Below are 12,944 nucleotides of genomic sequence, written 5' to 3'. Positions count from 1 at the left end.
CACGTTTAGCGAGTTGGTCACACCGCAGGTGAAAGGTACTGAGGGAGATAGTAAATGGGTGACCAAAAGACAGAGCAAGAGTAGGAAGGCAGTGCAGGTGTCCTCTGCGGTCATCTCCCTGCAAAACAGATATACCGCTTTGGATACTGTTGAGGGAGATGGCTCACCAGGGGAAGGCAGCAGCAGCCAGGTTCATGGCACCGTGGCTGGCTCTGCTGCGCAGCTGGGCAGGAAGAAGAATGGCAGGGCTATAGTGATAGGGGACTCAATTGTAAGGGGAATAGACAGGCGGTTCTGCGGACGCAATAGAGACTCCAGGATGGTATGTTGCCTCCCTGTTGCAAGGGTCAAGGAAGTCTCGGAGCGGCTGCAGGACATTCTGGGGGTGGAGGGTGAACAACCAGCTGTCGTGGTGCACATAGGCCCCAGCGATATAGGTAAAAAACAGGACGAGGTCCTACAAGCTGAATTTAGGGAGCTAGGAGTTAAACTAAAAAGTAGGACCTCAAAGGTAGTAATCTCAGGATTGCTACCAGTGCCACGTGCTAGTCAGAGTGGGAATGTCAGGATAGAGAGGATGAATACGTGGCTCGAGAGATGGTGCAAGAGGGAGGGATTCAAATTCCTGGGACATTGGAACAGGTTCTGGGGGAGGTGGGACCAGTACAAACCGGACGGTCTGCACCTGGGCAGGACTGGAACCGATGTCCTAGGGGGGGTGTTTGCTAGAGCTGTTGGGGAGGTTTAAACTAATGTGGCAGGGGGATGGGAACCGATGCAGGAAGTTGGAAGGGAGTAAAACAGGGACAGAAATAAAAGTCAGTAAGGGGGAAAGTGTAAGGCAGAGAAGCCAGAGTCAAAAATCAAAAAGGGCGACAGTACAAGGTATAGTGACTGAGGGGAGCTCAGTGAATAGGACCAGGAATACTAAAAGAAATAAAACGGGAAGTGAAAACATTAATGGTAAGCGACGCGGCAGGTCATTACATGAAGATATGGGTTCTATGACAAGGAAAATTAGGAGAAAAGTTAAGAGGAAATATAACTTAGGAGAGGTTACTGACCGAGGTGTTAAGATTCAGAACAGAGGTAAAAAAGCCAACATAAGTGTGCTTTATCTGAATGCTCGTAGTATTCGGAATAAGGTAAATGAGTTGATGGCGCAAATCATCGTGAATGACTATGATTTAGTGGCCATTACTGAAACATGGTTAAAGGATGGTCACGACTGGGAGTTAAATATCCGAGGGTATCAAACTTTTCGGAAGGACAGAGTGGATGGTAAGGGAGGTGGTGTAGCTCTGTTATTTAAGGATGACATCCGGGCAACAGTAAGGGATGACATCGGTGCTATGGAGGATAAGGTTGAATCCATTTGGGTGGAAATCAGGAATAGTAAGGCGAAAAAGTCACTGATAGGAGTAATCTATAGGCCACCAAATAGTAACATTATGGTGGGGCAGGCAATAAACAAAGAAATAACTGATGCATGTAGAAATGGTACAGCAGGTATCATGGGGGATTTTAATCTACATGCTGATTGGTTTAACCAGGTCGGTCAAGGCAGCCTTGAGGAGGAGTTTATAGAATGTATCCGCGATAGTTTCCTAGAACAGTATGTAATGGAACCTACGAGGGAACAAGCGGTCCTAGATCTGGTCCTGTGTAATGAGACAGGATTGATTCAGGATCTCATAGTTAGGGATCCTCTCGGAAGGAGCGATCACAATATAGTGGAATTTAAAATACAGATGGAGGGTGAGAAGGTAAAATCAAGCACTAGTGTTTTGTGCTTAAACAAAGGAGATTACAATGGGATGAGAGAAGAACTAGCTAAGGTAGACTGGGAGCAAAGCCTTTATAGTGAAACAGTTGAGGAACAGTGGAGAACCTTCCAAGTGATTTTTCACAGTGCTCAGCAAAGGTTTATACCAACAAAAAGGAAGGGCGGTAAAAAGAGGGAAAATCGACCGTGGATATCTAAGGAAATAAGGGAGAGTGTCAAATTGAAGGAAAAAACATACAAAGTAGCAAAGATCAGTGGGAGACTAGAGGACTGGGAAATCTTTAGGGGGCAACAGAAAGCTACTAAAAAAGCTATAAAGACGAGTAAGATAGATTATGAGAGTAAACTTGCTCAGAATATAAAAACAGATAGTAAAAGTTTCTACAAATACATAATACAAAAAAGAGTGGCTAAGGTAAATATTGGTCCTTTAGAGGATGAGAAGGGATATTTAATAATGGGAGATGAGGAAATGGCTGAGGAACTGAACAGGTTTTTTGGGTCGGTCTTCACAGTGGAAGACACAAATAACATGCCAGTGACTGATGGAAATGAGGCTATGACAGGTGAGGACCTTGAGAGGATTGTTATCACCAAGGAGGTAGTGATGGGCAAGCTAATGGGGCTAAAGGTAGACAAGTCTCCTGGACCTCATGGAATGCATCCCAGAGTGCTAAAAGAGATGGCTAGGGAAATTGCAAATGCACTAGTGATAATTTACCAAAATTCACTTGACTCTGGGGTGGTCCCGGTGGATTGGAAATTAGCAAACGTGACACCACTGTTTAAAAAAGGAGGTAGGCAGAAAGCGGGTAATTATAGGCCAGTGAGCTTAACTTCGGTAGTAGGGAAGATGCTGGAATCTATCATCAAGGAAGAAATAGCGAGGCATCTGGATGGAAATTGTCCCATTGGGCAGACGCAGCATGGGTTCATAAAGGGAAGGTCGTGCCTAACTAATTTAGTGGAATTTTTTGAGGACATTAACAGTGCGGTAGATAACGGGGAGCCAATGAATGTGGTATATCTGGATTTCCAGAAAGCCTTTGACAAGGTGCCACACAAAAGGTTGTTGCATAAGATAAAGATGCATGGCATTAAGGGGAAAGTAGTAGCATGGATAGAGGATTGGTTAATTAATAGAAAGCAAAGAGTGGGAATTAATGGGTGTTTCTCTGGTTGGCAATCAGTAGCTAGTGGTGTCCCTCAGGGATCAGTGTTGGGCCCACAACTGTTCACAATTTACATCGATGATTTGGAATTGGGGACCAAGGGCAATGTGTCCAAGTTTGCAGACGACACTAAGATAAGTGGTAAAGCAAAAAGTGCAGAGGATACTGGAAGTCTGCAGAGGGATTTGGATAGGCTAAGTGAATGGGCTAGGGTCTGGCAGATGGAATACAATGTTGACAAATGTGAGGTTATCCATTTTGGTAGGAATAACAGCAAAAGGGATTATTATTTAAGTAATAAAATATTAAAACATGCTGCTGTGCAGAGAGACCTGGGTGTGCTAGTGCATGAGTCGCAGAAAGTTGGTTTTCTGGTGCAACGGGTGATTAAGAATTCAAATGGAATTTTGTCCTTCATTGCTAGAGGGATGGAGTTTAAGACTAGGGAGGTTCTGCTGCAATTGTATAAGGTGTTAGTGAGGCCACACCTGGAGTATTGTGTTCAGTTTTGGTTTCCTTACTTGAGAAAGGACGTACTGGCACTGGAGGGTGTGCAGAGGAGATTCACTAGGTTAATCCCAGAGCTGAAGGGGTTGGATTACGAGGAAAGGTTGAGTCGACTGGGACTGTACTTTTGAATTTAGAAGGATGAGGGGGGATCTTATAGAAACATATAAGATTATGAAGGGAATAGATAGGATAGATGCGGGCAGGTTGTTTCCACTGGCGGGTGAAAGCAGAACTAGGGGGCATAGCCTCAAAATAAGGGGAAGTAGATTTAGGACTGAGTTTAGGAGGAACTTCTTCACCCAAAGGGTTGTGAATCTATGGAATTCCTTGCCCAGTGAAGCAGTAGAGGCTCCTTCATTAAATGTTTTTAAGATAAAGATAGATAGTTTTTTGAAGAATAAAGGGATTAAGGGTTATGGTGTTCGGGCCGGAAAGTGGAGCTGAGTCCACAAAAGATCAGCCATGATCTCATTGAATGGCGGAGCAGGCTCGAGGGGCCAGATGGCCTACTCCTGCTCCTCGTTCTTATGTTCTCGTCAAACCTTGGCAATGCTTGGACATATTTAAATAGATTCCACCAAGCCTTCGACTATGACGCTCTGTCTCATTATCCTCATCACTATCGTCCAACTGTACGTTTCCCTTTACTTCTGCCAATTTTAACTGATTGTCATGTTTCATGGCCATTTTCTGAAGTTCAAACTCCCTCTCTTTATCTTTTTCCCTGATCTGTATCTCCCTTTCTTTTTCTTTTTGTTCTGCTAGGGCTATTCTTTCTTTTCTCCTTTCTTCTCTCTCCTTTTCTTTTTCCTCTCTCTCTCTTTCTCTTTCTTTTTCCTCTCTCTCTCACTCTCGTATTCCAGCTGCTTTAATTCTTTCTCATGTTCCATTTGTTTAATTTGCAACTGAATTTTTCCCATTTCCAATGAGTCAAACTCTATCTCAGGCAACTTTAAATGCTTAACCACCGCCATAATTACCTCATCTTTTCGCATTTTGTCAGGTAATGTTAACTGCCATGTTCTTGCCAAATCTAACAGTCTGCTTTTCGTTTCCGTCCGTAAAGTACTACGTGTGACATTCTCCACCCCGAAAAACATCTGAGCCTCTGAAAGAGCCATTGTTCACAACACTGTCCCCACTTAAACTAAAATACCACACCGGAAATGCAACAATCCTTCACTGTCTTTAAGTTCACAAAAGCCAATCCAATAGATAGACTTTTATCCCCCTCGAGCCCCCAATTGTTATGGGCGAGGGGTGTTCAGAACCCCAAAATGTATCATGGAGTTCAACCAACCTCTCCCTTTAATGTATTTGTTGCTTTTCCTACTACACGGCTTGTTCCCTAGGTGTGGGATTACAATTATGGACACGTGGGCTTTTAAACACAAAACAATGTTTATTCCATGAACTCAACTTAACACCTTAAATAAACATTGGATCTCTTAACACCCCTTACTTCAAAGATAACTCAGAAAATATTGCAACAGTAAATAATTCCTCAAAATGTTCCTTCAAACTTCCAAGAGACTTAACACCTTTAAACAGAATCACATCAGGTTAAAGGCTTCACTATTATGAGTTTAAATCACCCAAGTGATCCAGAGACAGTCTTTCATGGCAGAGATCACAGCAAATCCAGCTCACTGCAAACACAGACACTCCTCAAGCTCTTTTTCTCCAAGCTGCAGCTCTCTGGAAACACACAGACACACACAAGCTCTTTTCCCAACTGCAAAACTAAACTGCAAAATGGCTGACCTGACTTCAGCTCCATCCACTCTCTGACATCACTGTTTTCTTAAAGGTACATTGCTTAAACATCACATGACAAAACCCTCTCTGTAAACCTCCTCTGTAAACTCCCTCTGTAAACCCCCTCTGTAAACTCCCTCTGTAAACTCTCTCTGTAAACCTCCTCTGTAAACTCCCTCTGTAAACCCCTCTGTAAACTCCCTCTGTAAACTCTCTCTGTAAACCTCCTCTGTAAACTCCCTCTGTAAACTCCCTCTGTAAACCCCCTCTCTAAGTGTGGTCCTGACTCTCTCTGGAGATTTGGCGGCCAGAAGAGGATTTGTGGCCTGTCTAGCATGCTGTATCAGGCTGTGGTAGGATCCCGTCTCCAACATTATCTCTCCGTTTTCTGATCACAGTTGTTGGCGGAAATTACTGAACAAGAGCTGGAAAAAGAAAATCAGAAAAGTAAAAAAGGGAATGTGGTAGAGGCACCAAAGGAAGAGAAGAAAGAAAAGAAAGGAAAACAGAAATCAGAGGTGAGGATATAGGGCAATACACCACACAGTGCACGCTGTATAATACCCAGGGCAATACACCGCACGGTGCACACTGTATAAAACACAGGACAATTGAAAGCATGGTGCACACTGTATAATACACAGGGAAATACACCACACGGTGCACACTGTATAAAACACAGGACAATAGAAAGCATGGTGCACACTGTATAATACACAGCACAATACACCACATGGTGCACACTGTATAATACACAGGACAATAGAAAGCATGGTGCACACTGTATAATACACAGCACAATACACCACATGGTGCACACTGTATAATACACAGCACAATACACCACATGGTGCACACTGTATAATACACAGCACAATACACCACGTGGTGCACACTGTATAATACACAGGACAATACATCACAGGGTACACACTTTATAATACACAGGAGGGGCTGGTTTAGCACAGTGGGCTAAACAGTTGGCTTGTAATGCAGAACAATGCCAGCAACGTGTGTTCAATTCCCGTACCAGCCTCCCTGAACAGGCGCCGGAATGTGGCGACTGGGGGCTTTTCACAGTAACATCATCGAAGCCTACTTGTGACAATAAGCAATTATTATTATTATTATTAGGACAACACACCACAGGGTGCACACTGTATAATACACAGGACAATACACTGCATTGTGCACACTGTATGATACACAGGACAATACACCACAGCGTGCACACTGTATAATACACAGGACCATACATCACACGGTGCACACTGTATAATACACAGGACAATACACAGCAAGCTGTACACTGTATAATACACAGGACAATACACCACACGGTGCACACTGTATAGTACACAGGACCATACATCACACGGTGCACACTCTGTAATACACAGGACAATACACCACACGGTGCACACTTTGTAATACACAGGACAATACACCACACAGTGCACACTGTGTAATACACAGGACCATACATCACACGGTGCACACTGTATAACACACAGGACCATACACTACACGGTGCACACTGTATACTACACAGGACAATAGAAAGCACGGTGTACACTGCATAATACACAGGAAAATACACAACATGGTGCAAACTGTATAATACACAGGACAATTCACTGCACGGTGCACACTATATAATACACAAGACAACACACCACATGGTGCACAATGTATAATAGACAGGACAAGACACAAAACAGTGCACACTGTATAATACACAGGACAATACACCGCATGGTGCACACTGTATAATACACAGATCAAGACACTGCATTGTGCACACTGTATGATACACAGGACAATACACCACATGGTGCACACTGAATAATACACAGGACAATACACTGCAGGGTGCACACTGTATAATACACAGTAACATACACCGCAGGGTGCAAACTGTATAGTACACAGGACAATACACCGCACAGTGCACACTGTATAATACACAGGACAATTCACCACATGGTGCACCCTGTATAATACACAGGACAATACACCACATGGTGCACACTATATAATACACATGCAGCTTGCTGTGTATTGTCCTGTGTAGTATACAGTGTGCACCCTGCAGTGTATTGTCCTGTGTATTATTCAGGGCGCAACATGGTGTTATTCAGTGTACGCCACATGGTGCACACTGAATAATACACAGGACAATACACTGCAGGGTGCACACTGGATACTACACAGGGCCATACATCACACGGTGCACATTGTATAATACACAGGACAATACACAGCAAGCTTCACACTGTATAAAATCCAGGACCATACACCACATGGTTCACACTGTATAATACACAGGACAATACACCACACGGTGCACACTGTATAATACACAGGACCATACATCACACGGTGCACACTGTATAGTACACAAGACAATACACAGCAAGCTGCACACTGTATAATACCCATTGCAATACACCACACAGTTCGCACTGTATAATACACAGGACAATACACCACACGGTGCACACTGTATAGTACACAGGACAATATACAGCAAGTTGCACACTGTGTAATACACAGGACAATACACCGCATGGTGCACACTGTATAATGCACAGGATAATACACCACACGGTTCACACGGTCTAATACACAGGACAATACACCAGACAGTGCACACTGTATAATACACAGGACCATACATCACACGGTGCACACTGTATAATACACAGGACCATACACCACACGGTGCACACTGTATAATACACAGGACCATACACTACACGTTGCACACTGTATACTACACAGGACAATAGAAAGCACGGTGTACACTGCATAATACACAGGAAAATACACAACATGGTGCAAACTGTATAATACACAGGACCATACATCACACGGTGCACACTGTATAGTACACAGGACAATATACAGCAAGTTGCACACTGTGTAAAACACAGGACAATACACCGCATGGTGCACACTGTATAATGCACTGGACAATACACCACACGGTTCACACGGTCTAATACACAGGACAATACACCAGACAGTGCACACTGTATAATACACAGGACCATACATCACACGGTGCACACTGTATAATACACAGGACCATACACCACACGGTGCACACTGTATAATACACAGGACCATACACTACACGTTGCACACTGTATACTACACAGGACAATAGAAAGCACGGTGTACACTGCATAATACACAGGGAAATACACAACATGGTGCAAACTGTATAATACACAGGACCATACATCACACGGTGCACACTGTATAGTACACAGGACAATATACAGCAAGTTGCACACTGTGTAAAACACAGGACAATACACCGCATGGTGCACACTGTATAATGCACAGGACAATACACCACACGGTTCACACGGTCTAATACACAGGACAATACACCAGACAGTGCACACTGTATAATACACAGGACCATACATCACACGGTGCACACTGTATAATACACAGGACCATACACCACACGGTGCACACTGTATAATACACAGGACCATACACTACACGTTGCACACTGTATACTACACAGGACAATAGAAAGCACGGTGTACACTGCATAATACACAGGAAAATACACAACATGGTGCAAACTGTATAATACACAGGACAATTCACTGCATGGTGCACACTATATAATACACAAGACAATACACCACATGGTGCACAATGTATAATAGACAGGACAATACACAAAACAGTGCACACTGTATAATACTTGGACAATTTACCACAGGGTGCACACTGTACAATACACAGGACAATGCACCACAGGGTACACACTTTATAATACACAGTAGGGGCTGGTTTAGCACAGTGGGCTAAACAGTTGGCTTGTAATGCAGAACAATGCCAGCAACGTGTGTTCAATTCCCGTACCAGCCTCCCCGAACAGGCGCCGGAATGTGGCGACTGGGGGCTTTTCACAGTAACATCATCGAAGCCTACTTGTGACAATAAGCAATTATTATTATTATTATTAGGACTACACACCACAGGGTGCACACTGTATAATACACAGGACAATACACTGCATGGTGCACACTGTATAATACACAGGACAATACACTGCAGGGTGCACACTGTATAATACACAGATCAAGACACTGCATTGTGCACACTGTATAATACACAGGACAATACACCGCATGGTGCACACTGTATAATACACAGGACAATACACTGCAGGGTGCACACTGTATAATACACAGATCAAGACACTGCATTGTGCACACTGTATAATACACAGATCAAGACACTGCATTGTGCACACTGTATAATACACAGGACAATACACCGCATGGTGCACACTGTATAATGCACAGATCAAGACACTGCATTGTGCACACTGTATAATACACAGGACAATTCACCACATGGTGCACCCTGTATAATACGCAGGACAATACACCACATGGTGCACACTACATAATACACATGCAGCTTGCTGTGTATTGTCCTGTGTATTATTCAGTGCGCAACATGGTGTTATTCAGTGTACGCCACATGGTGCACACTAAATAATACACAGGACAATACATCACACGGTGCACATTGTATCATACACAGGACAATACACAGCAAGCTTCGCACTGTATAAAATCCAGGACAATACACCACACTGTGCTCACTGAATAATACACAGGACCATACATCACATGGTGCACACTATATAGTACACAGGAAAATACACAGCAAGCTGCACTCTGTATAATACCCAGGACCATACACTACATGGTGCACACTGTATAATACACAGGACCATATACCACATGGTCCACACTGTATAATACACAGGACAATACACAGAAATCTGCACACTTAAGAATACACAACAATACACCGCACCACCCACAGTGTATAATACACAGGATACGACACCGCACCATACACACAGTATAATACACAGGACACTACACCACACCCTATACACTGTATAATACACAGGACACTACACCGCACCATACACACTGTGTCTAATACACAGGACACTACACCGCACCATACACACTATATAATTCACAGGACACTACACCGCACCATACACACTGTGTATAATACAAAAGACACTACACCACACCATACACACTGTGTATAATACACAGGATACTACACTGCACAATGCACACTGTGTATAATACACAGGATACGGCACCACACCATACACACTGTGTATAATACACAGGACACTACACCGCACCATACACACTGTGTATAATACACAGGATATGACACCACACCATGCACACTGTGTATAATACACAGGACACTACACCGCACCATACACACTGCATAATACACAGGACACTACACCACACCCTACACACTGTATAATACACATTACACTACACCACGCCAAAAACACTGTATAATACACAGGACACTACACCGCACCATACACAATGTGTATAATACACAGAACACTACACCGCACCACACACACTGTGTATAAAACACAGGACACTACACCGCACCATACACACTGTGTATAATACACAGGATACTACACTGCACCTTGCACACTGTGTATAATACACAGGACACTACACCGCACCATACACACTGTGTATAATACACAGGATACGGCACCACACCATACACACTGTGTATAATACACAGGACACTACACCGCACCATACACACTGTGTATAATACACAGGATATGACACCGCACCATGCACACTGTGTATAATACACAGGACACTACACCGCACCATACACACTGTATAATACACAGGACACTACAACACACCCTACACACTGTATAATACACAGGACACTACACCGCACCATACACACTGTATAATACACAGGACACTACACCGCACCATACACACTGTGTATAATACACAGGACACTACATCACACCATACTCACTGTGCATAGTACACAGGACACTACACCGTACCATACACACTGTGTATAATACACAGTACACTACACCGCACCATACGCACTTTGTATCATACACAGGACACTACACCGCACCATACACACGATGTATAATACACAGGACCCTACACCCCACATATACAATGTTTATAATACACAGGGAACTACATCACACCATACTCACTGTGTATAATACACAGGACACTACACCACACCATACACACTGTGTATAGTACACAGGACACTACACCGCATCATACACACTGTGTATAATACACAGGACACTACATCACACCATACTCACTGTGTATAATACACAGGACACTACACCGCACCATACACACAATGTATAATACACAGGACGCTACACCCCACATATACAATGTTTATAATACACAGGACACTACATCACACCATACTCACTGTGTATAATACACAGGACACTACAGCGCACCATACACACTGTGTATAATACACAGGATACGACACCGCACCATACACACTGTGTGTAATACACAGGACACTACACCGCACCATACACACTGTGTATAATACACAGGATACGACACCGCACCATACACACTGTGTGTAATATACAGGACACTACACCACACCATACACACTATGTATAATACACAGGACACTACATCACACAGGACACCACACCACACCATACACATTGTATATAATACACAGGACACTACACCGCATCATACACACTGTGTATAATACACAGGACACTACATCACACCATACTCACTGTGCATAGTACACAGGACACTACACCGTACCATACACACTGTGTATAATACACAGGACACTACACCACACCATACGCACTTTGTATCATACACAGCACACTACACCGCACCATACACACTGTGTCTAATACACAGGACACTACACCGCACCATACACACTGTATAATTCACAGGACACTACACCGCACCATACACACTGTGTATAATACAAAAGACACTACACCACACCATACACACTGTATAATACACAGGACACTACACCGCACCATACACACTGTGTATAATACACAGAACACTACACCGCACCATACACACTGTGTATAAAACACAGGACACTACACCGCATCATACACACTGTGTATAATACACAGGATACTACACTGCACAATGCACACTGTGTATAATACACAGGACACTACACCGCACCATACACACTGTGTATAATACACAGGATACGGCACCACACCATACACACTGTGTATAATACACAGGACACTACACCGCACCATACACACTGTGTATAATACACAGGATATGACACCGCACCATGCACACTGTATATAATACACAGGACACTACACCGCACCATACACACTGTATAATACACAGGACACTACACCACACCCTACACACTGTATAATACACAGGACACTACACCGCACCATAAACACTGTGTATAATACACAGGAAACTACACCGCACCATACACACTGTATAATACACAGGACACTACACCACACCCTACACACTGTATAATACACAGAACACTACACCGCACCATACACACGGTGTATAAAACACAGGACACTACACCACACCATACACACTGTGTATAATACACAGGATATGGCACCACACCATACACACTGTGTATAATACACAGGACACTGCACCGCACCATACACACTGTGTATAATACACAGGATATGACACCGCACCATGCACACTGTATATAACACACAGGACACTACACCGCACCATACACACTGTATAATACACAGGACACTACACCACACCCTACACACTGTATAATACACAGGACACTACACCGCA

General features: G+C 43.5%; 1 protein-coding gene across 2 annotated transcripts in view; it reads left to right on the top strand.

Moving 5' to 3' along the window:
- The window catches only part of LOC140385924 (dynein regulatory complex protein 11-like), a 1,066,524-nt gene that overhangs the window by 582,330 nt on the left and 471,250 nt on the right, over nt 1-12,944 (top strand). For both annotated transcript variants that reach the window (XM_072468573.1, XM_072468575.1), the window contains one exon: nt 5,625-5,744. In XM_072468573.1, coding sequence (XP_072324674.1) covers nt 5,625-5,744 — 120 coding nt within the window. The remainder of the gene's footprint in view (nt 1-5,624; nt 5,745-12,944) is intronic.

The sequence above is a fragment of the Scyliorhinus torazame genome, chromosome 11 (assembly GCF_047496885.1).
Source record: "Scyliorhinus torazame isolate Kashiwa2021f chromosome 11, sScyTor2.1, whole genome shotgun sequence".
NCBI lineage: Eukaryota > Metazoa > Chordata > Chondrichthyes > Carcharhiniformes > Scyliorhinidae > Scyliorhinus > Scyliorhinus torazame.
This window is presented reverse-complemented; position numbering and strand designations above follow the sequence as displayed.